The sequence below is a fragment of the Corvus cornix genome, chromosome 2 (genome assembly GCF_000738735.6).
Source record: "Corvus cornix cornix isolate S_Up_H32 chromosome 2, ASM73873v5, whole genome shotgun sequence".
NCBI classification, from domain to species: domain Eukaryota; kingdom Metazoa; phylum Chordata; class Aves; order Passeriformes; family Corvidae; genus Corvus; species Corvus cornix.
In genome coordinates, this window is record NC_046333.1 from 35,638,834 (window position 1) to 35,664,720 (window position 25,887).

The following is a 25,887-nucleotide window of genomic DNA, read 5'->3' on the forward strand; positions in this document are numbered from 1 at the left end:
AATGCCACTCTGTATTTGTGAAGACAAGTCATAAATCACACATGCAAGGAGTCAGTTACTTAATGGAAGAAGTGGGGTTTCTTATTATGCTCTGCATGTTTACAGTAAATCCAGTATGGCTTAACTATGTCAGATTTATGGTGTATGTGTACAAAATCAGTCAAGCAGTTCTGACTTATCTGTTCACGCCCCTAGTATTTCTCCAAACACTGGGCAGACATTCTGTAAGCTTTTGTCATCCAAACAGGGAGAAGAGGCTCCTGTCTTGTTTATGCTACTGTTGTTTCTAGTTTGTCATTTTAGAGCTTTTTGTTCCAGTCCCTAATTGTCCCTAATAGCAACAGCATCTAAAAATGAGAGATTTTTGTTGGCTTTCCTAATCTGTAGATCAGGCATTTTGTCAGAGCCTGCAGGATGTTTGAAGATAAGGACAGCATGCTGTAACACCACTTCTTCATTTTGAAAGCTAAGCTAATGTGTCAGTGAAATGTTTCCAGTGACTCATGGAAAACTGCTGTTTTCCTGGAATTCCTGCCAACACTGTGGCAGGGGACAGCTTTGGTACCTCTCTGTGTAAAAACTGAGCTCCATATGGAATAGGAACCTCTCTCTTTTGTCAAGCAAAGCCTCTACCCTTTGCTGGTTGGTAAATGCCTGTGATGACAGATGTCAGTACCTACTAAAACAAAACAAAAATAAATGTAAGAAAAAACAAAAGCCAGTGTACTTTTTCTATTCTTTGATTTTATTGTGTCTCCATATATTTTAGCAGATACAGTTACTGCAGTGCTTGATTAATTTTAAAAATTCTGAATAGAAAATCTAGGCCTTGTGTCTGAAGATTAACTTAACTTTTTATTACATTTACAAAAATCTAGAATGTGCCACCCTTAGAGCGCTGATCTTGAAGTTTAGGATGGGCAGAAAAGAAGAGGTGAAAGGTCATTTTTTCTGCAGTTATAGAAAAGGAGTTACTGGGGTTTTTTTGTGGAGGATGTTGTTGCTGCTATACATTTATAGAAACACATAGAGAATGGCTTTTCCCCTCTCTCTCTCCCTCTCAATTCTCAGCCATAAGCTTATACCTCATTTCAAGCTGCAACAGTATCTATGGAATGATAGCTGAGTTGAGAAATGGAACTGAGCTGTTAGGCAAATGTTCTAAATTTTTACAAAATAGTTGGAGAAACACAAGATTATTATTAACCTCTGGCACAAAGGTTCCTGTACTGTCATTTGATGGCTGATTGTTTTTCTTTGTTTTAGTTACATGCTTAGATGTGTACAGGTTGTTCGTTACACAATCACTTAATTGCCTAGTACTGTGACACTTTGAAATTTAAATCTTGGGGGTGTTTTTAGGTTCTTGGGTTTTGGTGTGGTGGGGTTTTTTTGTTTGAGTTGTTCGATGTTGCTTAGTAAATATCTCTGGTTGTTTCTGGGAATTTCAGTGTCCAGTTCTTGCTTGATTCTGATAAACATGTTCTACTTTGAAGTGCTCTGTAGTGTCTTGGCAGGTTCAGAAATTCATCTGAAAGTTGACTTGCGGAGAAACAGCTGCAGAAACAATACCTCCTGCAATTAGTAAACAATTCCCTTGGTTATGTAAGATGATGAAAGCAATGAAGGGCCTATATAGTGAAACTGATTGTTTCTTCAGTAGGGTCTTCGTAATTCATAGAAATTTCTTCAGGTCTCCCATTCTGCTGTTGTCTTCTCCAGTACCCATAATTTTTGGCGATTTTCATGACATGCATTTTGAAAGAGGCACCCAGAAAGGCGTAGAGGAGAGGGTTGAGGCAGGTGTGGAACAAAGCTATGCTCTTGGTGACCTGGAGCGCCACGTCCATGGTTTTACTGGTGTCGCAGTCCGTAACCAACATGTAGATGATGTCTATGGCTCGCCACAGCTTCACAATGTTGTAGGGTAGCTGGGTGACAATGAAAGTGGCCACTACTGCCAGCAGAACCATGAAAGGCCTGGACTTCTTAACATTTGCAGATCTAAAGATTGCCCGAGCAGTAGCGGAATAGCAGATCAGCATTACTAGGAAAGGAAGCAGAAATTCCAGGATAATTTCCAGGATTTGAATGGTTGATTTTAAGAGTGTTTCCATGTTCATTGGAAATACAGGAAGGCATTCATTCCTGTCATTGTGTTTCTTGACCTGATTAAATATCAGCTCAGGGATGCTGAGGCAAATGGCAGCCAGCCAGACACAGATGCAAGTAACACTGCAGTGTTTGCCAATTCTTCTATGGCCGTGGGATTCAGAAGTGGCCCTGTATCTGTCCACACTGATACAGGCCAGGAACAGCATGCTGGAGCTGAAATTCATGGTGTACAGAGAAGAAGTGAACTTGCACATCGGGTTTCCAAGTTCCCATCCCTGCACTGCATTTGCAGCCCAAAAAGGGAGGGTGAAGAGCAGGAGCAGATCGGCGATGGCGAGGTGCATGATGTACGTGTCCGTCTTGGTCTTGGGTTTCTTGCAGTAGGCGTAAATTCCAGCCACTAATGAGTTTCCAGCCACTCCAACTGTGAAAGTCAGTGCATAGAGCACCGGGAGGAATAATTTTCTGAAATTTCTCACATCACTTTTTTCACAGAGAAGCTCATAGGTATTGTAATCTATAAGAGGGTTGAGATCATCCTCCTCATCCTCAATCCAGTAATCTGTAGAGTTATTCATATCTCAGACCGTGGCAAAGCTAAGAAGCACAAAAAAGTGGGGAGAAGGGAACACCAAAGAATAATACTGGGTTTAAGTTTTAAAATTTCTGTTGAAACCTAAAACCCTTCTTCAGGGCTGCTTATACATCTCAAATTTAAAGAACTTGGATATTGAGAATACATGTGTGAATAATCAAAGGGAAGCTAGACAGTAACAGGCAGAACAGACCATCTCAAGTTCTCATGTGAAATAGGGCAACTGGCAACATCTGTGAGGGCAATACAAAGTAAAATAGATTCAACTGAAATGCTTTTATTACCCTTAGCATTTGAGATTGTAAAATGCTTGAAGTGCCCCTCACTGATTTCCACATTTGAGTCGAGGAGCCATCATTGCTTTAACTGCTCTGTCTGTGTTATGTTTGACAATATTCCATTGCACATAACTGTGTCTGTACCTTTATAGGGTTGGAATTACACCTTCCCCTCTCCAGCCTCTGCAAAGCAAAGGAATACCAGCTGAAGGCTGTAAATGCTGTTACAGTCAGGTGTATAAGGAATACGAGCAGACTACAGCTGAGGCAAGCAGCTGCCTACTGTCATAAATATTCAGTGCCTGCTGTCATAAATTTTGACAAATTTTGGATATGAGTATAATACAAGGAGAGTCTTTTTGTTTGTTTCTCAGGAACACTGTACATGCCCATTACAAAAATCCCAGCAGGGGAGTCAGTTGCTGAACAGCAGTAGGACAAGCTTAATTTAGTCTCCATCCCACACAGCAAGCCCTGCCTGTGTGGAATTTCTTACAGAAGCAGATTGCTGTGGGTACCCTGCATCTTAGCAGCTGGAGACTTCTCAGGATGTTATGACAGAAAGGAATTTTATCACATACGAACTGCCCACAAGTACCCAAACAGCTCAGAAACTCTGCTGGTTTTTCAAGTACGATCTCATGACAGATTTACTGTGCAAACACTGAGGCTGGGTTCTCACTGCCAGGTTAGGGCTGAAGTTTAGGTATTTGTATCTTCAGTTTGTGTCTTAAGCAAGTCATATCCTGCAGTATTTTCCTCTTTTCCTTTGACTGTGTACATTGACTAATGTCCTGAAATTCTGTCTATTGTAAAATACAGTCCTGCAGTACCCTGTTTTCTTGTAATAAATGGGATTAAGGTTTCTCAACAGCAGCAGCAAAAATTAGCTGAGAATGAAAAACATATCTCCCTTTTCTCATCATATACATTGTTCAGAATTTGAAGTCAGTGTTGCTGAAAGCAGATTGTTATCTGATATTCTGCCCCAGAACTACAATTTGGCTTTTTCAAGCCTGAAAGAAAAATGCAAATACCATTTCTGTTTCTTAGGCAATTGTTTAAATGAAGAGTTGCCAAGTGTCTCTTAAAGTTTTTTTTTTAATATATCTGTCTACTAGGAAAAAATAAGTTACTGATTCATCTCATAATAAGGGATGCAGACCAATTAAATAGAGAGAAATTAATCATTTCAATTTTTTTCAGTGATTCCCCTAGCCAAAATTTTTGAAAAGTGTATTAGTTTGAAATTAACTATTTAGTTTGGCTCCATCTTTAATGACTTTGTTTTATTTTTCTGTTAATATTTCAAAACACTCCCCATCAAACTTTAAAAAATTATTACTCTTATTTAAAGTCTTGCAATTTGTTCTTTATTGTTGCTTTAATGAGATGTGCAGAATGGAAAAGTACAGTCACAGTACTTTGGCAAAGGGATGTCTGTTCTATGCCTAACAAACTGTGTTAGCAGGATTCTGCAGCAGCAGTAATCGTTTGCAACTTTATGGTACTTTGAGGAGAGATTTAGTTATCAGCAGCAAAAGAATCTGTTTTTATTAATTTTTTTTTTAGTAGAAGAAAAACTGCAGCAAGAAGAGTTTAATCCACTTAGCTGAGATTTGAGGAAAATTAGAAGTTAAATGAAAATATTTGGTTGTGGTCTTAAAACACTTAATACAGAACCCATTAAGGAACATTTAATCAAATGGAATCACTGGCAGATTTACTTGAAAGCAAACCAGTAAGCATGTCAGGGCAAGCTTTAAAAGTCTGTGTACGACAAAGCAGTTTGGCTGTGACTCTGTGCTCTGCTGCCTGATAAGCTTTTGCCTGCCCTGAGTTCTTGACGGAAACAAAGTTATCTAAAATGCAACAGTTGATATTTCTCCCTTAAAAACGCAGTTATGTTTTGGCTCCCATACCTGTTCCTGTTTATCTTTCCTGGTAATGCTGTTTCTCAGGCACACGTGCAGGTGCCCCTTACAAACAGCCAAGCAGTCCCATGGGAGTCGGGCGCTGAAGAGCGGTGGCAAAGCTTCCTTTAGTCTCCATCCCACACAGCAAGCCCTGCCCGTGTGGAATTTCTTACAGAAGCAGATTGCTGTGGGTACCCTGCATCTTACAGCTGGAGACTTCTCAGGATGTTATGACAGAAAGGAATTTTATCACATACAAACTGCCCACAAGTACCCAAACAGCTCAGAAACTCTGCTGGTTTTTCAAATAGTGTTTTCTAGGAGGTATACTAATAAATATATTGTCTGCAACTGCATGTTTTCTTGCAGAATTATTTCAGCCTTCCAGTCAGATAGAAATTCAGTGTTTCTGTGTCTTTAAACTTGATGTGGGATTGTATGAATGGTGGTGAATTAAGTTAATATCCCAGTTTAAAGAGACAGATTTTTTTCCTCTGGTGAATTAAGCCGTATTCTGTCCTTCTGCTGAACAGATCTAATTTTGATACTGGAAAGGAGATGTGCCTTAGTGAAATGATGTCTGTCTGTAAAGCCAACTTAACTGTGAGTAAATGTATGCAAATAAGGTATCATACAATATACAGAGAAAGAAGGATTAAAACAAAACTCACCTTCTTTTGCCAGCAGATGAGTAGCAGGTACTGCAATTGAGATGTGCGTCAGTGAAGTGATCTGAATTGGTCTGACACATTGCATTTTGTCTTCAACCACCACACCCTCGTGTGGAAGTCAGTTGCACTTTCATTTTGACTTGACAGTTTAAAAAAAAACCTTTAAAAAATTGTGCTTTCCTGGAAACTCTTCTTGTGTTGAACATGTACACTTCCTACATTCCTTCCTCTTCCAACCAGACTGTGACTGCTCTTTGGAAGGTCAGGACACTCTTACTGCTTCTCTTTGTTGTTTGTGGTTTTATTCCTGAAAGTCCAAATGTTTTATACATCATCAAAAGGCTTTTATCAAGCCACACGTTAAAAAGATGAAAAGGAGAGAGAGAAGAGGAAGGTCCATCTGGGGCTGAGTTACTGCCCCAGACACCATAGGGAGTCACTACAGTCTTTCCTCAGGGCACTACTCTGCTTTTGATGGATGCCTGTATAAGGTTTTAAGGGATCCTTATATCCCCTCCTTAAATAACTTTTTAGGGGATACAATAGAAAAATGAGTTTGCTTTTTGTGAGGTGGGGAAAGGGGTTCCTTCAGTCTGTGAAACCAGAAAGATGATAAGGAAAATATGTGAACACAAGTGGCAAATTGTCAACCAGAGTACAAGCAGATAGTCCTGCATCCTGTGGGAGAGTTCTCAGGGACTTGAATGTTGCCAGTCAATCTCATAATCAAATTAGTGACCTGTTTGAATTATCCTGGGTCAGATAGCAGTCTAATGAGCTCCACTAAATACAATATTGAAGCCTAATAACAGAGATACTGAGCCGACCAGAGGTCAGATTTTGGTGGTTTTTGGCTCTCTGATGTACCTGCCACGACTGGATTAACCCTCTGTCTGTGCTTCAATTATTTTGAAGTATGTGAAAGGAAAGATTCTTAAAGATGGGCAGCTAAGAATGTAATGGGCAGATGTTTTCCACAAGCTATATTTTGTTTCAGATGACAAAGTAAAATGGGCTGGGAGAGGAAGTGCAGTCTAAAGAGTGCCACAATATTTGTGCACATTTCTGCAATGTTTTCATCTTGAGTTATCACAGTACTTCAGTGGTGTTTTCCCAGTGGCAGATAAGATGTTTGGGCTTCTTCCAGGCCATCTCCTTGCAGGTCATGTCATGGCTTTGAGGTCTGAGCTGTATCTCTTTCAAACAAATGAACCTCTCAGTTCTGAATAGGCTTTGTCTCAATATGGTCTCCGATAAGATGAAATAAGCAAGCTAGAGCTGAGAATGCTCTCAGGGAAGTGTGTGTTGGCTGCAGAAGTGCCCAGGAGGGTCTGTGGGCAGGCTGTAGGAAGGCAGCTCATGTGAACCCTGCCTTGCTTATTGCAGTTCCTCAGCTCCTTATAACTTTCCAGGGGTGCAGGGAGGACAGATCCTTCCAGTCAGAGTAGAGAAATAATATTGTCATGTATGTATTCAGTAGGGTCCTATAGGCTCAAAAATAACAAAAATTATTTAGTAAGTAAGAGTGAATACAAAACTAAAACCTTGTGGCTGTGTGAAAGTGGCATGAAGGCAAGGAAAAAAACATTCCTAAGCTCAGCAGCTGCTCTCACTTGCACCAGCTGAGCCCATGAGCTCCAGCTGGGAATGACCAGCAACCGCATTCAGTGACAGGACTGCAAAGCTTGCAGTCTTCCTTGCAGCTGCACAACCCCAGCATTGCCTCTTGTCCTTACTGCTTGTAGCCAGTTTGCTTGCAGCTACAGTGTAGTCTTTGCCCACCACGAACCAGCTGCCTGCAGTATTGTCTGGAGAAGATGAGATAAAACTGTGGAATACAATATGCTAGTGGATAGAAATTACTGCGGACTCTTGGTGGGCTGTGCGTATGTGTGTCCCTTTTCTCCATTAGGAGACCCCCATGTTCCAACAATCAGTACCATGCTGCCATCCACCCTGCTAAGACCAGTTTCTTCTTGCAGGAGAGTCCAGGACATGTGTTTATCAGTGTCTGTCTAGGAAGCTGTCAGGTCTGTAAGTCACCACAGACCCCTGCTGGGCTGATGGATGCAGCAGCCAGTGTGGCAAAAATTGTAGGTATTCAGCATTCAGGCAGTAGTTTATCTGGCCTTAGTCATTTTAGACAGAAAATTGAAGACTGAACACTGAAAAATTGATAGATTGCAAGAATTGAAGTGCCACTGGCTTCTGAAAGCAGGCTCTGTGGCAGCTTCCTCAAGTACAGGTGGTGCTCAAAGGTCGCCACATTTAGTAGTCTCTCCACCAGAAAGAACCTGTATAAGTTGATTGTGTGAAGATTGGTAATCTTAAGCATGTTATACCCCTGATAGCAAAGATTAGGCTTCTAATGGGATTGTGATCAACACTCTAAGCACATTTTAAAATATTGTCTTTGCCTATGTGAGTGAGTGCCGTGAAGAGTTCAAAAGTGTAAGAAGTTAGTTAAACTGAAGATGTTTGCCGGTGTAGCAGCATTGTGGTCTAAAAGTTTTGGACAGGTTGTTCAGTTGTATACATTGAAAACTATTGAAAAGCTCATCAATATGGAAATAGGGTTAAAACTGACCTATTAAAATGTCTACTGTCTATTCAATTGGGAGTTTTTTTGCAAAACTCCTACCAAAATAACAGGCCTCTCTAACTCCTCCCCCCATCCTCCAGCAATGTCTTTGTATTTTGTAAATGATGTGAAAATGTCATTTACAAACGCGGTATTTGTTCCATCCAGGCTGTTTGCATTCCTGCCAAAACACTGGAGTCTTTCGGAGTCTTGCATTAGACAAGAACTTTTTTTCTGTCTTTTAAGGGTCAAAGTGACATAAAATTTGTTTTAGGTTTTTAGGATTTCAGAATCTAAGGAGTGGAAGGGCCAGGAATCTGCCTTCCTTTGCTGTGCTTAGATAGGAACAAGCACAGATGAGATGGAGGTATTGCTTTCCAGAAATGTGTACAAATTATTTAGAGCATCTAACCAGATGTTTAGGTCTCAGTGAACTTCTCCCTGAGTTCAACATGAAAGCTTCTGCTTTTTTTTATTTTATACAACATGGTTAAATTTGCCCTTTGGTTTGAAGCAGGAATGTGACTTGAGGATAATTTACAAAACGGTTTTTGAAGATATATTCCAGAAGGTCAAAATATCTTTTGTGGTAAACCTCACTTGAAGATAGGTCTGGTTTAGAAAATAGCACTTGTGCAATTCTTTACCTCTTGTGGAAAAGGAGAAGTGTCAAATACCCCCTATGCAGGGGTGACATTTCCCTGTGCAGGGTAGTACCCTGCAAAGCATATGTTGGGTCATTTGGGCTTGGTCACCTGCTTGTTGCAGTTGCCCAAATGAGCCAAGTTTTGTTTTGGTTTTTTTTTTACCAAGTTGATTTATCCCCCTGCCCTAAGCTTTTCACTGGGACTTTTAGCTTGTTAGCTCATGGGCCCCTCTGGAAACAATGGATGAATACCATATTGCAAAAGAGGAAAGTAAACAGCTGGCAGTCTGGCCCTCCAAACAGGCAGTGTTTATCAGACCAAAATAAATCTCTCTCCTGCTTCCTGGCCATCACAGTGGCTGTTTGTAGGAGGAAGTGGCTCAGCTGAAAGCCAGGTGGTTGTATTGTCCAGACCAGAGTCTCCCAAACCTTGTGAGAACAGCTGCCAGAGAAGTTAAAAAGTTGCATTTGTTTCTGACCTCAGAACAAAACCAAGCTGCTGCAGATCAAGCCTCGAATTAAATCTCTGCAAAGCTTGTCATCTGCATTGAGATAGCAGTAAAAAATTACTGATTGCTACACCCATTGGGTATTTCCCCTAGCTTTATTGTTTGTGGGAGGCTTTGAAAGGAATGAGAGCATGCTTTGGTACTAAGAAAAAAGACAGTGAGGATTAAGGGTCACAGAAATGTTATTTTAATCAATGGAAGAATCTTCTTTAGGACTTGTACATTAAAGTGCTGTCTTTATGCTACAAAGGCTTAATAAATATATCCATATAACAAACATCTCAAATAATGTTATCAATGGCTTGAAATACTAGCCGACTATTTTCAGGTAACAGTTTCCACTCAGATCTTTTTTGAAGTGCAATCTAAAATCGTTTGCATGAAGGGGGACAAATCTGCATAATTTGGCTATAATGTGGTTGGTGTGTCATTTCCACATAGACCCTTCAGTCTTTATAGGCTAAAGAAGATTTTTTAAAAGTTTTACTTTTGAAATGGCAGCATCTCACCTTGATAGATGTGCTGTTGTATCACACTTATTTGCTCAGCTGTAACGGAGACAGAAGTAACTAAATGCCGTTTCAAGTACCTTCTTGTTCCCCTTTCATAGGAATAGATGATGGAGCTGGAGGGTTTGGATATTTGGCTTTCCATGTTCCCCTTCCCACAAGTCAGCTCCCTTTTGCATGTTAAGTAGTAAGCTGTATTTTGTTCCAGCATAATTATTCAGAGTATAAACACAGGAGTAGATTGCATCTCCTGCATCACAAAAGGAAGGGAGTAGGGTTTCTTGTTACGAAACTTCATTTGCTTCAACATTGAGATTTTATACTAAAAACTATTTTTGTGTTTGCCACTTTATTTAAGGTGCTGGGAACCCAAATTGCAAAGTTGCAATTGTAATGGGCAAAACCAAAACCTCATCAGCATCCAGGTAAGAATTACTAGGAGACACAGAATTCCCTAAAACTTCTTCCATGGAGGAGTCACTGCTTGCGAAAATTTTGTTAAGTGAAATGCCATTAATTGCCTTGACCAGTTGGATGTGCTCCTGAGTTAGAGGGATCTATTAAACCTCAGCATCTGTCTGTTGTAGCCTGAGTTCCTGTTTTGCTGTCAGATGCTGTTGACTGAGTCCTCCCAACCTTTCCACTGTTACCATCTTTCATTGGCATGCTTCCCGCCTCTTTCCATTGCACCAGCTCTAGTGTTTGTGCAGCTGTGTGATGAATTGGATCAGGAAATTTTGGGTGCTTCACTAGCTTTATCTTGGTCACATAAATTTTAGTCTGCATCATTTGTTTAACCAACAACTACCTCTGGCTTACTTATTTTGTAAATATAGTATATAAAACAATTAACACCAGGAAGAATTAAATAATAAATAATAATGCGTAAATAATAAAACCAAAACTTTTCAGAGCTTCCCCGAACAGGATGGGTACAAGTGGCACATCAGAGACCTGAAGTTACTGATTAAGTTTTTCACAAAGATATCTGTAGATACCAAAAGTTAAGTTTGAAACGTGGGGTGTTGGTAATATGAAGTTGTGTAAGCAGAGAGCATTGTACATCTTAAATCAGACTTACTCATTCCATTCCTATATGTGTAAATAAATACCTCTTCTTCTTTGACACGAACATGTTGTTCAACTCTTATTATCAAAGTAGAATTGCAAACTTTTGCAAAAACTTATGCAAGTAATGAATAAAATGCTCCATGTCTGGTGCTATTAAAGTCACACAGCTATAATGCAAAAGAACTGGAACATTTATATCTAAGATGGATTTTCGCCCAAATCCTGTGGATTACCTCAAGTTTCTACATTTAGCTAGGTTCCACCAAGAAGCAATCAGTAACTTGCATACAGCACCCAGGAAGGTTTTCCTGGAAGTTGTACATTAGCTGTTGAGCTCTTAGAAGCTGAGAGCAGCTAATGGAGGGGATTATGTGACACTGTGCTTGCTAGAACTGGAGACTGAATTCAGAGACCTGGGGCATCACCTCCAGTTCTGTGTGACTAACAACTGACCTTAAGTATTCTGAAGGAATGTAAACATGGGGATTTTTTCCCTAAACTGTAGGCAAGCCAAGATGATGATTCTGATAAACTTGTTTTGAGAAGAAAACAGAAAGGCAGAGGTGGGGAACTGACTAGGTGATACAGAAGTGTGTGCACAGAAGTGGCAGCAGCAGGAGTTTCTCAGTCATGGTGCATTAGGTGCCACTAATACATTTTCACTTGTTGACTGGTGTGTCAAGAAGTGTTGAAGCCATACTGTGTGGGCAGGATGGTGCAGATGGTACAGGTGAATCTCAGCACTGGCTTTATCCAAGTCCTAAATTGAGGATGGAAAATAACAAAAGCATAAGGAGGGGACAGAAGGGAGGCTCAGAGTTAATTGTGCTTTTTGTCTTGATCAGGTACAAGCAGCACAGTATGATTATTGTTCCCATGGACACCCCAGGGCTGAAGCTGATAAGACCCCTCTCAGTGTTTGGCTACATGGGTAGGTGACCATATTTATCAGCTATATGTGTATTAATTTATTAGCAGTCTCAGAAGCTGCAGGCCACTGGAGGCCTGTATTTTTATCCTCCTTCGTTTTACCCTGCTGTTGTGTTTTCTGTCTCTGCAGATGAGATCCATGGAGGGCATTTTGAGATACACTTCAACGACGTGCGAGTACCTCTCTCCAATATAATACTGGGTGAGTTTCAGCACTAATTCCTCTTTAATATATACAGCAATGAAACAAGCTTTAGGAAATAGTGGTTTATGTCATGAATCACCGTAACTTATTGTAAACAGCTCCAGTCAGTTGAGGGAGCCCACTCTTCCTTTAGCAGCCTACCCGCTGCTTAAATGTACCTTGTTTAGAGCAGAAAGCAACCAGGGCAGCTCTGGCTGTCATGCAAGTATCACTGCCCTGAAGTAGAGCAAAGCAAAAGCTGTCACTGGTGTTCTTCCCCCAAAACCAGCTCTCGTAGATCTCACAGACTTTCAGAAAGAATGTTCTGCTGCACTCCATGGCCAGTACTTGGCAGAAGTGAAAAAGAAATAATAAGCAGGCCAGAATTGTGACCCCCTGCAGGGAGAACTCTGTTCTACTTTTCTCACTTAGTATAAATCCTGATGTTTTCTTTCTCCTTTGCTTTTTTAAATTTTTTCTCAGAGAGCTTTCTCTCCTGAGTAGCCCTAGGACCTGTGAACCTTATGGTCTTCCCCCAGATACTCATTCCAAATCCTATAGATGTATTTTTCAGTGTAAGATTAACAAAATTTAAATTTAATCAGGTGAGTCAAATCCCCTCAGAAACCATTTTGGGGTGTGCTTCATGATCTAAGTATTATTAAGTGTGTCAATATAGATCTGGTTGGAGTAAACAAGCAACAGTTCTGCAAAATAAGCTTTAAAGCAGCTTCTAGCTCTGGTGCTGTGGGGCCACTTCTGCTTGGAGCCTTGGATCCTTTCAAGAGGGAATCACGGAGTCTGCAGTGCCTGTTTTTCTTTCCAACCAGGTGAGGGCAGGGGGTTTGAGATAGCTCAAGGCCGGCTGGGGCCGGGCCGGATCCATCACTGCATGCGGTCTCTCGGGGCGGCCGAAGCTGCTCTGGAGATCCTGTGCCAGCGCGCGGCTCAGCGCGAGACCTTCGGCAAGAAACTCTATCATCACGTAAGCACCTTCCCTCTCTGGCTCAGTTCACACACTCCAGACACTGACCTTTGTTTTGCCCATACACAGCCTTGTGGCTCTGATAATGGACATGGCAGCAGCCATGCCCTAACCTTGAATTCCTATTTGTAAAGCCTTGGGTGGCAAAGGACAAAAAAACCCCCATATTGCAAGGCTCCCATTTTTTGCCATAACCTACAGCATCTTTTTTTTTTTCCCCTTGCAATGTGCAATGAATTGGATATTCTTTGCTGGATTTGAATATGGAATTTGTCACTGTGTGTTGCTCTCTGCTTTCCCTGATCAATTTGGACAGGTATTTTTTCAGGCATACAGCTTATATTTCTGCAGTTACAATCCAAATTCACCATTTTTGTGTATCCCTTCTGTCACCTGGATGTCCCCATTCATGATCACTGGAGACACTCAGGAGTCTAAATTTCACTGAAAATTTTATTTCTTTGATCAAATATTTGTAGTTGTTTATGAAAGCACAGACCACATCAAAGGCATACTGGAGATTCTTGCTCTTATCTTGCTCTGGAATTGAAATACTGTTTCATGAGCAAGAGCTTGCTAAAATAATAAAAATATGACAGTTTGCTTTATATAGGAACCATCAGACTTGGGTAGTTGGCCTGTCACATTTCAAGTGTTCTTTAGTCTTAACCAACAGCTAGGATGACTTTACTGGAAGAAACAAGTAAAAGTAATGGAAAGAGGAAATTGAATTAGCATCTGGCACAGATTATAGCAAATTGTTTGTGCAGATCCAGAGGGAACAACTTCACATGACTGGAAAATAGATATGTAATTGCCAAACTTCCATTCACCACCATAACCTAGAATTAGTAAGAACTGTTTGAGGCACACTCTGTTTCTCCAAAACTTGTTAAAGTAACAGTGATGTTTGATGAAGCCACAGGCATGACCTGGAGGCAGCTGCAGAGCCCATGCAGGTTCTTCACAGCAAGGATGGCTAAGGACAAGGTGAGGCTGGCGGCTGCCTTGAGTACCAGGATGCCTGTTCCCATTAATGACCCCAGGAGCTGTTGAGAAAACTGGACACTCCACCCAGGTTCAGACCATCTTTGCTGGCACCAGTCAAGCTGAGCCTCCAGACTTTGCACAGAAGCAAGTGCTGCACCTTTGCTTGGTGTCCTGTGCCTGCCAAAGCTACAAAATCCACAGGCTCCAACCAGGACTTGTCAGAATGCACTGACAGGCATCACAGATTTGTTTCTCCTGTGGTATGCTGGCTGCAGGGGGGAATTAGCCAAGAAGAGCAAGGAAGGGCTGCCAAGATCATAACTTCATTTTGGATCCGGTTACTAATTTATCATGAGGCAGATACAGCAGGCACCACCCTGCAGCTGTTCGCCTCGCTGTGTGGCACGCTACCCTCAGCAGTTTAAGGAAAACAAGGAATTCCTCTCCCCTTTCACCCCCTGTTTTTGTATACTGGGGTTTATTACATGGATAGAGGGCTGTGAGGAATGGTAATAGGTAAAGGAAAGCAGGGAGGAAAAAGCAGGCATGGAAGGGCTTCAGGAAAATGGCCAGCATGCAGTGGGGTCTGATCATGTGCCAAAATCCAGTTTTTCCCTCTTTCTTCTTTCCTGGCAGGAAAAGAATTGCTCTCTCTTTAGTATTTCTGTCAGTAAAACGTTTTCTTTATTATGCCTCATATAAGAGATGCTTTAATTTGCACATGAGTGGCTCTAGGTTACCTGAATGTGCACATGCTGAGGAAGAGGGGCAGCTCCACGTGTGCTCAGAGGCATTAACTGATGTCCTGATGTTGGCTTTGTGTTCTGCAGGAAGTTGTTGCCCACTGGATTGCAGAATGCCGCCTTAGCATAGAACAGGCTCGCCTGCTCACACTACAGACAGCCCACAAGATAGACATGTTGGGCAACAGAAGAGCAAGAAAAGAGGTAAATTTTATTTTTTGGTAGCTAGGACTTGGCAGATGCCATGCCTGTGCATTCAGCTAAAACATACTGTTAAACATTCTAATTGTAGAGTATAAATCCATGTTGAAAACAGCCTTAAGATATGCTTTTAATTGTCAGAAAATGGGGGAGTGATCTCAGAAATAGAGTAGAATCTGTTCAAGCATTGCTTGCTTGTCTCAACACAGTAAGATAGTTTTGGGTGACTGGAAACAGTTTTACCATACCCAAGGGAATGGGAACAGCACAGCTCTCATCCAACCCTGACAGGAAGGAATGTACTGAGAGATACCAGTATTCTGCAGAAGTGTTGGGTAAATATTTTCACTTGCTTATGAAACTATTACTGATACTGTGAGTTCTCTTCTAACTACAGGTAGCCATGACCAAAGTGGTTGTTCCACGAGCTGTGCTTAAAGTGATTGACTGTGCAGTTCAAGTGTGTGGTGGAGCTGGAGTTTCTCAGGATTTTCCTTTGGCATTTATGTGAGTAAAGGGAGATTTCCTGTAGGTTCTAAGCATTCCTTTTACAATAACTTATTAACACCAGTACATGCTGTTTCATCTCAGCATGAAATAATAGTGCATGTCCCTTTAAGCTATAAAATTTAGAACAATTGTTTTTATAGTGTAATTAGCCTTACAAAAAATAAAAGCTGGAACTGGACCTAAAATAGTTCTTATCAGCAGTGAAGAGGATGTGCTTCTAAAGCTTAATGTTATTCCCTACAGCCTTGGGGAGAAGCAAAACTTCTTAATTCCCAGCCCACCCATCTCAATCCTGCCAGGAAGATTTTGCTGCAGTATCTCCCCTATGCTAGCACTTATTAAAGCAGAGAGTGTCAAAAGGCAGCTGTAGCAAAAACAGTGCTGAGCCCTCCCGTGTGAGCCTGTGTGGCTGCTGTGGCAGGTCAGGAACCCAGCCCTAACTCAGCCCTACCCCCCCAGGTTTGCGTATATACGGACCTTGCGCCTGGCAGATGGGCCTGATGAAGTTCATCTCTCAACAATTGCAAGGTGGGAACTCCTGGACCAGTCAAAGAAGCTCACTGCAAAAATCTAATGTCAGCATAAAGCCTTCTCAAGTGGAGAGAAGGCTTAGGAAAGTGTTAGTGTAATAATGCTATCTAGGTAAAACTGGATGAATACAAAAACTTGATTCTAACTGGAAGCAATTCTTCTCTCACTATTTACCCTCATTACACTTAATAATTATGGGCTTGCTTTTAAGAATTTGCAGAATGCCATATAAATAACTTACCTGGGTTCTTTATAACACTAAATAAAATCCATTTTCTAACAGGCCTAAAGTATTTTCTTTGTTCTGAATCAAAGCCCTTTATTCTTTCATTGTAGACAAAGCAGTTTTGAGTCAGAAGGCCCAGACACTCTAATTTATTGCAAGCTAGGCTAAACTTCTAAGTTTGATAAACGACAAACACTGGAGGTAGAGTACCTTGCTTTTTCTTTTCCAAAGCTCAGCTGCAGTCCTTCCCCCAGCTCCCCTCAAGTGAGGCTCAGGGCAGCACAGGAAGCTCCTGTCACATGTAGCTGTTTGTCTGCTACTGCTTGCTTATTAATCTGTAGTGCTTCTCCAAATGGATCTCCTCCCATTTTTCCTTAGAGATGTCCCTTTTGTCTTCCCTTGCATTCTTCTTCCTGTCTTTCCTTTTGTGCACCCTCACAAGCCTCCTCCTGTCTCCAGCTGCTCTCACCCTTTCTTAAATATGCCTAAGCTCAGGTGGAACCTTCCTCCCTAAGGAGCCGATGTTTTGGGTGGCAGCAGCAGTGTCAGGGTGCAGTTCGTGGCCTCTGCTGCTACCAAAACAGGCTCTGCCATTTATGCCCGATACACCTCTGTGAAGTTCTCGAAGGTCAGAGTTGCTCAGTTCTGCTCCTGTACCAATCCCCTTTGACCTGAGTTACTTCAAGAGAACTTGCCCGTGCAGGAACAGAACCAGGCAGATCACAGCACACTGCACCAGTGGTAGCTCTCCTTCCTGGAGTTAGGATAATCACTTTCCAACTTACACGGGGGGGTAAATTAAGGGCAATTAAGTTAAAGACACAAGGTTTTACTGTTTGCATGAACAAACAAGCCCCCCTTCAAGCTCCTTCCTGTTGGAGCCTGGGGAGAACACATTCTGCTTGGCTCAGCCTTTAGGATGAGGCTGTGGTCAGTTCTGTCTTTGAGCCCAGAGCCAAGTGCTCACCCGAAGGGTGTCCAGTTACAGCTGCTGTGGTCACTCAGGAGGGAACAGCAAGAGAGTACCTAGAACTGGAAGCATTCCATGAAGTTTCTTTCATTATACTTAAAACCAAGATTATAACACCTCTTTTGAGAAAGCAGAAATTCTTGTTTACATTTCCATTCACCTTAGTTTCCTCTTGCTTCCTGACAAGAATGTTTTCTAGGAAGTTGAGAGTGTCAGCAGGTCAGTGGCTGAAATGCACTTCAAACACAAAGCCACCTGCACTGTACAACTACATGTGTTTCAGGAGTTCTGGTCCAGGCTGTCAAAACCTACACAATGTGTTTTTCCAACCAAGAACACCCAGGGATTCTATTTAGCCACCTTCCAATTAGGGTCTTTGACTGCCCTCATTTCCCACACTTTCAAAGAACAGCTACACAAGAACACCACCTTTATCTCATTAACAAGGCTCTTAATTCCCTTTATTTTAAAATTTTATGTACATATGAATGATCTGTATAATGTACACTCAATATAGAAAGTTTTATATACTGGATAATGTATAGAACATTTCACAATTACACTAATTTCTTACATAACATGTCAACTTTTTAAGGTTTTTTTGCTGAAGCTTTGTCAATTTGGTCAAGCCAGTTATACATACAAATGTCTAATGCTGTTTGATCCAAGGAAGAAGGTAATGTTAATGATTAAGGACATGAGTGAACCGGTGCAGGGACAAACCCTTTCAGGTCATGTTCAATGGAGTGATCACATCAGACTGAGAAAGGAAGGGATGCCCTTTTAGTGGGGTTGGTGAGGTCAAAGTTATTTTAGCCCAATTCCTCTAGACTGTAGATCAACTCCAGTCATGCTAATTCATAAAATATAAAAACTAGGAAAGTTTGATTCACAGTCTTGTAAACAAATATAAAGGAACAAAATGTGCTTATGTACAACAAGAAAAAATTCTTGTGTACCCATTTCAGCTGATCCACAGAGTGCTTTCTTGTGTTACAGTGTGGTAGTTAGAATCACTGACTTTTCCTAGAAAAAAAAAGTCATAGAAAAAAGGAATAACACTGTCATAAACACCTGGCAAGGCAGTAAGTTCACTTCAATGTACTGGAGGGAAGTGCTGTTCCTTGTCACTGGCCAGTCTGCCTTTGTCTCTTCCACAAGGATTTCCAGTCCTTAGCTGACATCTCCCACTTCGTTGTCTACCGGGGGTGGTACGTTGGGCATTACAGATGACGTCGTCCCTGCAGTGAGGTAACCAGCAACTCCAGGGCCTTTCGGGAGGAAAACAAGTACTGCTGATTAGTGTTCCTTCTCCTGGGGTGACTGAACAGCTTTATTTCCTCTGGTAACACTCAGATACATCATCTAAGTCAACCAGACACCTTACACAAGAACATTTAGGACTTTTTCTTTAGATTCTTTGAAATCTAGGCACACTAGAAACTAAGACTTCTTAGTCAACCAAGTGGAATAGCTTGTGGGGGCCATTTTTGGGCTTGCTCAGTGTTTTTTATTCTGATATGCCAAATAAGTTACAGAGGACCCCCACCCACCTGCATTACCCATCTCACCTGCCATCATAGAAGCAGTAGTAAAGAGTTCCTTTTCTAAAGAAAGGCCCTGCCATGGAATTAAAGTGAGGTCAGGCATGTGTTCCACTACTGGGCTCCTTGTGTATCTTTTCAGTGTTGTAAAGGTTTCTCCCAGCTGCATAGTTCCTGGAAGTACAATGGGCTGCCTCATGTAGAAGCAGAACTGCCTAAAGCTTGTCTAGCCAGCATTTTGTGCCTTCAGTTGGAATAAAGTGACACCATTCTTGGGATACACAAATTCTGTACTGGAGATGCAGGACTCATACCATTACTAAAGTCTCCATGCTGATTACTATAGGGGCAATCAGTTTTGCACTGCAGGCAAAGGCCCTCTCCCTCAAAGCCTGGAATTAAAAATTTAGTCATATAGAAACTTTCAACAAATGCAGTAAAAACTTATGTTGCAGCATGAGGTGTTTTAACAGTAATTTTTATCAGATTAGTGACTAGAAAACTGATCATTCACAACACATTCCTGCACCAATACAGCGATCAACTTGGTGTTAGACCTCCAGCCTACACTGCCAATACTCAACATACTAAACTCTGCTGGGTCCTGTACTCTTCCCCTTTAAACCATCCTCAATGAGTTCTCCCAAATTTACTATTCCTTCCTGCCCCACCCTTCTTTCTCAAACTATAGCCCAGAGCCAGAACATCAGAGCATGGTTTGCCTCCCTGCAAACAGTCCCACACTATACTGCGAGGCAGAGAGCAAAGCAAGCAGTGCCTGTGGCAGTAAAAAGCTCTCTGGCTGCAGGAGACAACCTCTCTTTGCCAGCCCATCTGTCAACTGAACCTGCCAAGTGTCACACCCACTGTCACACATCCTAGTGGAAAAGTTCCCCATAGTTATCTTGTGCCTCAAGCTTTTCCATTCTGGAGGATTCCTAAGCTGAGTTCCTGTGTAGTACCAGCAAGTACCAGCCAGTGCAGTTGGCAGTGTAGTGCTCCTGTGTGCTCGAGGCAGGCAAGTGTATCGGTGTGGGGCAGTTTGGGACCACGAATTTGTACAGCTCTAGGACATGCATCTGGTACTCGGAATGCAGCGAGCGCAGTGTGCGTTCTGCGAGGTGGTATCTACCTGCTTTAGAGAGCTACACAGAAGTTAGCAAGCTGCCTGACACAGCAGATCTAAAGCCCACTTCTCAGGTGAAGGGGACTGCTGCCAGTTAGAAGGGAAGGAGAAGAGACACCTGAGGGAAGAGAAATAAGCAAGGGAAGTTTCAAGGGAAGTGCAAATAGCAAAGCAATTTGAAGCAAGACATAAGGCAGAATACAAGATAAGAGAGGTTAAAAATAAAGCTTGGTTTCCATCTACACTTTGCATTTGTACAGCACCTTCATTCTACATTGGCAAGCATTTAAACATTAGGCAATTTAAAAGCAGCACAGGCCTTAAGGCAATTGGAAAACTGTATTGCCCCCAGTCTCAAGCCTGACCACATCTGGTATTGTTTGAGTTCTTGGCCAGTAATCAGTCAGCATTTTCTTCCTATTTCTAAATTTATAGTATTTAAGAAACAGCAAGGAAATTCAGTACAAACTGAATCAGTTCCAGTGTTCTTTGTCAAAATGGCATTAAACGGTACAAAACCCAAAAAACTCCCGTTCAGAGCTAAAGCATGGAGTCCTGTGTGAGAAAATGCATCAAGTGTTGCATTATACCTACTCTCAAAATTCAAGCAACTGCTTCTAGAATGTGTAATTCCTGACTTGAAAGGCTCTTGCTTCATTTTCTCAAAATACATGCTATTATCTTGCAAGAAAAACTTTGGCCATCTGATTTATACCTCATTAGTTCAGTTATGCTCAAAAGCTTTACCAAGACTCCTATATTGGGTTAGATGAGAAAGTTCCATGTGGCACATGATGTGTCCATACTGGCTTGTCACAAAGGACTTTAAAACCTCACCTGTGAGGCAAAGCTTTTAAGTTTCTTCAGCTAATGGCTACTGAGGAGTCAGAAGCTTGCATCGTGTGTTGCTTTAGACAAAGTTTGCTGCAATATCATTATTTGCTGTATCTGAAAATGTTTTATGTGGTAGTTTTGTTTTGGACTGCGATACTGTGTCTGCCAAGGGCTGCATGAGCAAAGGATGAACCAGGATTTGATCTGCTGTGACATAACTGATCTGGGATTATGTCTGCAGTGTGCAAGGAAGTTCCCATCAGCTGCTAACCTTAGTGTGCACACAGTGCACAGCACACACAGCTAAAATGCTCTTCTTCACTGTCGGTGGGACTGAGGTGGCACCTCTGGGGTGCCATTTTAAGCTTGGTGGCACCAGCAGGGCACCCACCCAAGGCGCACCACTGCTGCAGTGAAGTATATGCTGCAAGCTCCGCTTACAGGCACATGGCCACCCTGGCAGGCCACTGATTCTGGCTGGAACACAGCCTCAAACTCCAACCTATTAGCACTCCAACAGTACAACTACCTGCCTAACATTAAAGCAGTGTTAATTCACACAGCCAACTAATACAGACAGTCTGAGTGATTCTGAAGACAGTTTACATACCCCTCCAACTGTTGAAAAACTTTTGTTCTAGAACTGAAGTAGACTGATCCTGAGAAAGCATGGAAAGTTACCGTCATTCATCGGTTTCAATTACATCTCTGCTTTATCACTACAGAGTACTTGCAAGTCTTGCCAGTGTCCAGATTCTATTACTAAGCCTGTACAGCAAAGACTATGCAGTGAAATACATTCTCAACCAGCAAGAATTTTACCTTTTAGTAAGTGTTTTAAAAACTTACTGTATTTTTACAGCACTGAATGTTCAGACCACATGATGGCACTAGCTCCTGGGGATAAACTATCTCCAGAGTCCAGTGTGACAATTAAGTAACAGTTCAGTATAATTCAGGACATAAACAGGAAAGAGTTGCTAACCTGTGAGGTATCCTGATGTTTGTGTATCAGAAATGAACAAGTCATGTTTCTGATCCTTGAAGGCACTCCACACAGAAGAACGGGACAGAATTTCATTTACCTACAGTATTTCAAGAGATTAACACAGTGAGCAAGCGCTGCTTGTCATGTTCTAGGCAAACAAACTCATTTTCTAGAGCCAAACTATTCTGAAGGGATTATAACACAGAGCAGTAGTTCAGGCTGCAATACGGAACTTGCACACATTTCCAGGGAGACTTGCTTTTCCATGTGAATTGTGCAGCTGAACACAATGCTCAAAAAAGTAATTTGGTAGCTTGACTTTGTCCCTCATTCCCTAAAAAGTTGACAAGGAAAAGAAACCCTGCAAGCAGCCCCTTGCCACACACTGACAGCTGAGGGAGAACAGGACTTTTCCTGTACTATAGCAAGACAGGGGATACTTGAAAGAAAGACCAATTCCCAGTTTCCTCCCCTTGAGAAAGCTTTCAACAGAAGGGTAAAAAAAAAGCATCGAGAACTAGTGCAGTTACTGGGACAAATTTACCAACTTAGGTATACATCCATAAAGCTGCTGCAGTTACGTATTTACTCAGAAAACAAAAAAGCAATTTACATTAATTGCACAAGTTCTGAAGAGTTGTCAGTTAAAGCTAACCAGCTTATAGAATATTTCTGCACTTGGGATTTATCTTTTTTATTAGCGCTCTTCACATGCATTGAACCAATGACTTCTCCACAAGCAAGATATTAAGACATTCCAAGCCATTGTAATTTTGTAGTTGCAGAATGCTAACATTTTAGGTGGAATGATGCACATAACAGCCAGAAGATTAAACAAGGGACGTTCAGAATTTGATCTACCAAGTGTCAAAGCCCAGATAAGCACTTGTCAGTACTCACCTGTTCCCCATACTGCAGGCTGCGAGACATGGATTTCAGAGTTTTAACAATCTGAGCTTTTGTTGCAGATGGGCTTTCCAGGTTCTCAAGACCAATACCTTCAAGCAGCTTTAGAAGATAAGGGACCAAATCTGCTTTCAAAGCCTGCAAACATACCCAAATGAGTTGTCTTAACACAGTCCAGGAAGTTGTATACAGATGTTTTATATTACAAGCATTAGTGTGAACCAAAAGTGCCAACAGCTATTACTACAAATGCCAAGACAAGTCCATTTTTCTTGAGCTGTATGAATACAAACAAGAGAAAGCAAAGATACTGTCCAGCAGTTCTGCTCTAAGTGTAAACTCAATTCAATTAGTTAGCATTCCACTACACTTTCTCAGTGGACACAACACTACCATGTCCATTAAGCTTCAGTGCTCAGGTAACATCCTTGAACAGGTCTGCATTTTAGATAAAAGCTTTTCCAACAAGAAAAGCACATTCATTAAGTGTCCAGGAGGCTTCCCAGATGCCGTTTAAGTTGAACAGTTTAGATATACCCTAATATAAAAATACCACATTTTTACAGTCTGAGAATGTACTACTTACTTGGGCTACTAAGTCAGTTTGTTCCTTCTGAAACATTCGATTCAGTGTTTCACAGGCTATCCCAACTATATCCGACCTCTTTTTCATTCCATTCATGAGAGGGCCAATGGTCTCCAGTGATGCCATTGCTCTAACACAAAGCTGTAGAGAGACAAACATCCCAAGGACTTTATTTTATGCCAAGATTAATGGTTATTGCAGATATGGTCAGCCAACACCATAAATTTCTCAGTGTTTAATCCATCAGTTCTCCATTAGTTAGGTATAGGTCCCTGCTCACTTGTTACACAGTATTTATAGTTAGAATAATGCCCTTTTAGGAACACTACTAAACAATACAAATAACTCCAGCTACGCTTTTCTCCCCTCAAGCACTTAGAAGATTCAGTACCTCATTGTCTGACAGTATGTGCATGACACGAATGGCACTTTTAGGAATGGCATTGTTCTTGTGATTCATAGCCTGGATTATCTTGTGAAGATGACCAAGAGGAGGAACTTGATCAGCTAGCTGAGGCTGGGCACTGAACAGGCACACAGTTGCTGTGGTAATGGTTTCTAAAGTTTCCCCCTGAAGAAAATTGAAAATCAACAGAAAGTGCAACTCAGTAAAGCCTTATGTATCATCATAATAACAACATTTGTCACTTGCTCTGCATTATAGATTTTTTTTCCCTCATGTTTTTATGTCACTTTGCTCTCAAACTGTTAAAATAACAAGTTAAGAACATGATTATCAGCTCCAATAGTGGCAAACATTCACTAGTTCCACAAAGGGAGACCACACAGGAATTCCTACACACTATTTCAGCATCTTGAGAATTCAGTATCTGGCTAAGTTGCTCAGTGGAATCATGACAGCATGGATGTCCAGCTAACCACCTGAATTCCTGAAGGGTTCTGCAGTCTGTGCAGAAGCACTTGTCACGCCTTGTGTATTCTCCATGCCTCTACAAACTGCTATCACACCTTTGTAATAAAGATGCCTGTTTTATTCAACACGCAAGTTAGTTTCCATCCTGCAAGTCTAACCCAGAATCTGTCTGAACACTGTTAAAGAATTAATTTTCAAACTGTAATAGATTTGCTGTACTCATTACACTGTTAGGTGGCAGCCTTCTGTAGGTCACATAATTTACACCAGAATGGGAAGTTAGTGTTGCAGAAGGACAACAGAAGTCTCAAGAGCAGAAAATAGGTGGTGTAGAACAAATGCCATTTTTTTAGGTTGGTCAGTCATAGAATAACTAAAAGACACTTCATTTGTTAAGCCTCATCTCTAGCACAAAGTAAGTCTCTAAGACTTAACTGAAGCTAATTCTATGGCTTCAGGGACTTTAAAAACCCTGACTCATGTTCAAAAGTTGCCTAAACATATCAACAGGCTTTAACAGAGAGTCAGAAAGCAGATAGAAAACCCCACTCATGATGGGAAGAAAGTGTGAGAATCTAAGTTAATCAGACACTAAAAGACTAAAAACTTAGAAATGCTAAACAAATTCAAAGCACAGAACCAGAAAAAATCATCTTACATGGGGGTTATTTTTCTCCAGTAGTTCAGTAAACTTTTCCAACAGTGCAATGAGAAATTCTCTCGGTTTCCGTAAAACCCAGGCCGGCTGGGCAATAAAAATCCTGAGGAAGACTCCTCCCACTGAAAGTTCACCTTCTGCCTCACCATACACCACAGCAAAGTCTTCAGGCAGCTGTTGAATTATAAAGTAGAAGTTATTGACAAGGGTATTTGTGAGAGCTAAAACCGTTGCTCTAAGTGGTCAGGGTCACTAACTGTATTCTCCAAAACAGAGCTGTGCAAGACCAATAAACCCTTCATCTTGAAAGAACATGAGGTAAGAAGTGACAGTAGAAAGAACAGTGCAGTGCAGGCAGCACCACTGCAGTGAACTTTTCTTTCAAAGAACACAAGTAACTGAAGCTACACCTGCAACAGTGGCAAACCCGAGTTCAAGAGAAGTACCAGCAACAAGGCTGATGACACAACAGCCCTTTCCTCCTTTCTTGCACACTTCCAGGAAAGGTTTCTCACCATCAGTCCAAGGAAGTTTCCAGTTTTCAACTGGATCAAAATAGCCATCATGATGTGTTTAGAAACTGGTTTACTGTTGGGAGGAAGTCATGTCTAGCTTTTCAGAGATACTGGGAATCACTACATACTGAAGCACCTCATTGATAGGCCTGATGTCAGGGAATGGCTCAGGACTCAAATATTTTTTGAGACTCAGTGACTTACTAAAGTTACCTCACATTTACTGGGATCAAGTTTACTATGGCTGTGTAGTGACAGGATTTTTTCCAGCAAACCAGTATTTTCCTTTGTTGCTGATTTTTTATGTGTTTTAGAATGACCTGGACTACCAGAACATTCAGAGCATGCTGACAGTGGTTTTACCAGTAAGTGTCTAATTTCAAGGTACACATAGTAACAAAAGCATTGATTCGACATTAAACCAGTAATGTTTTCAGTTTTGAACAGTTATGTTCACAGCACAGCAGTGAATTCCTGTTAGTACTTTCAGAGAAAAGCCTGTCAGAGTCACATACATGCATCTATTATCATGTGGCTATAGCCTCCCTGGACACACTCAAAGCAGAAACAGTACATTTTTACCTTCCAGTTAGTGTCAGGGTTGTCCCTCTGAAGTTTAAAGTGCCTTTAAAAAGAAAGTAAGTTTTAATGAGCAGGAAAAGAAAGCAGTTGTCTTCTCTACTCAACACCTCAGT

The 25,887-nt window shown here is 41.4% G+C and overlaps 3 protein-coding genes across 7 annotated transcripts in view; 1 reads left to right on the plus strand and 2 right to left on the minus strand.

Moving 5' to 3' along the window:
• Positions 1-16,255, plus strand: part of ACAD11 (acyl-CoA dehydrogenase family member 11) — a 29,505-nt gene extending 13,250 nt beyond the window's left edge. Inside the window, exons 14-20 of one of the 2 annotated variants that reach the window (XM_010398849.4) lie at positions 10,179-10,245; positions 11,737-11,822; positions 11,952-12,023; positions 12,836-12,990; positions 14,811-14,927; positions 15,322-15,431; positions 15,894-16,255. In XM_010398849.4, the coding sequence (XP_010397151.3) occupies positions 10,179-10,245; positions 11,737-11,822; positions 11,952-12,023; positions 12,836-12,990; positions 14,811-14,927; positions 15,322-15,431; positions 15,894-16,008 (722 nt within the window). In that variant the 3' untranslated portion in view covers positions 16,009-16,255. Of the gene's footprint in view, positions 1-10,178; positions 10,246-11,736; positions 11,823-11,951; positions 12,024-12,835; positions 12,991-14,810; positions 14,928-15,321; positions 15,432-15,893 lie in introns of those variants that run through there. The other variant, XR_002045305.2, reaches the window with a different exon arrangement.
• ACKR4 (atypical chemokine receptor 4) lies at positions 725-5,765 on the minus strand. Its single transcript, XM_010398847.4, has 2 exons — positions 5,576-5,765; positions 725-2,712 (listed from the first exon to the last, which is right to left on the minus strand). Exon 2 carries the CDS (start codon positions 2,691-2,693, stop codon positions 1,632-1,634), a length of 1,062 nt encoding a protein of 353 aa, XP_010397149.1. The 5' UTR covers positions 2,694-2,712; positions 5,576-5,765; the 3' UTR covers positions 725-1,631.
• A 1,336-nt stretch (positions 16,256-17,591) lies between the features above and the next one.
• The window catches only part of DNAJC13 (DnaJ heat shock protein family (Hsp40) member C13), a 57,668-nt gene continuing 49,372 nt past the window's right edge, over positions 17,592-25,887 (minus strand). For 2 of the 4 annotated variants that reach the window (XM_039571706.1, XM_010398851.4), the window contains exons 50-56: positions 25,775-25,817; positions 24,678-24,851; positions 23,537-23,716; positions 23,146-23,286; positions 22,554-22,697; positions 21,651-21,750; positions 17,592-18,432 (exon numbers count right to left, since the gene is read on the minus strand). In XM_039571706.1, coding sequence (XP_039427640.1) covers positions 18,335-18,432; positions 21,651-21,750; positions 22,554-22,697; positions 23,146-23,286; positions 23,537-23,716; positions 24,678-24,851; positions 25,775-25,817 — 880 coding nt within the window. In that variant the 3' untranslated portion in view covers positions 17,592-18,334. Of the gene's footprint in view, positions 18,433-19,837; positions 19,950-21,650; positions 21,751-22,553; positions 22,698-23,145; positions 23,287-23,536; positions 23,717-24,677; positions 24,852-25,774; positions 25,818-25,887 lie in introns of all 4 variants that reach the window. The other 2 variants (XR_005604638.1, XM_039571699.1) reach the window with 2 other exon arrangements.

Coding starts and splice junctions, on each gene's coding strand:
- ACKR4 (XM_010398847.4), bottom strand. CDS start 2,693: ATGAATAACTCTACAGATTACTGGATTGAGGATGAGGAGGATGATCTC.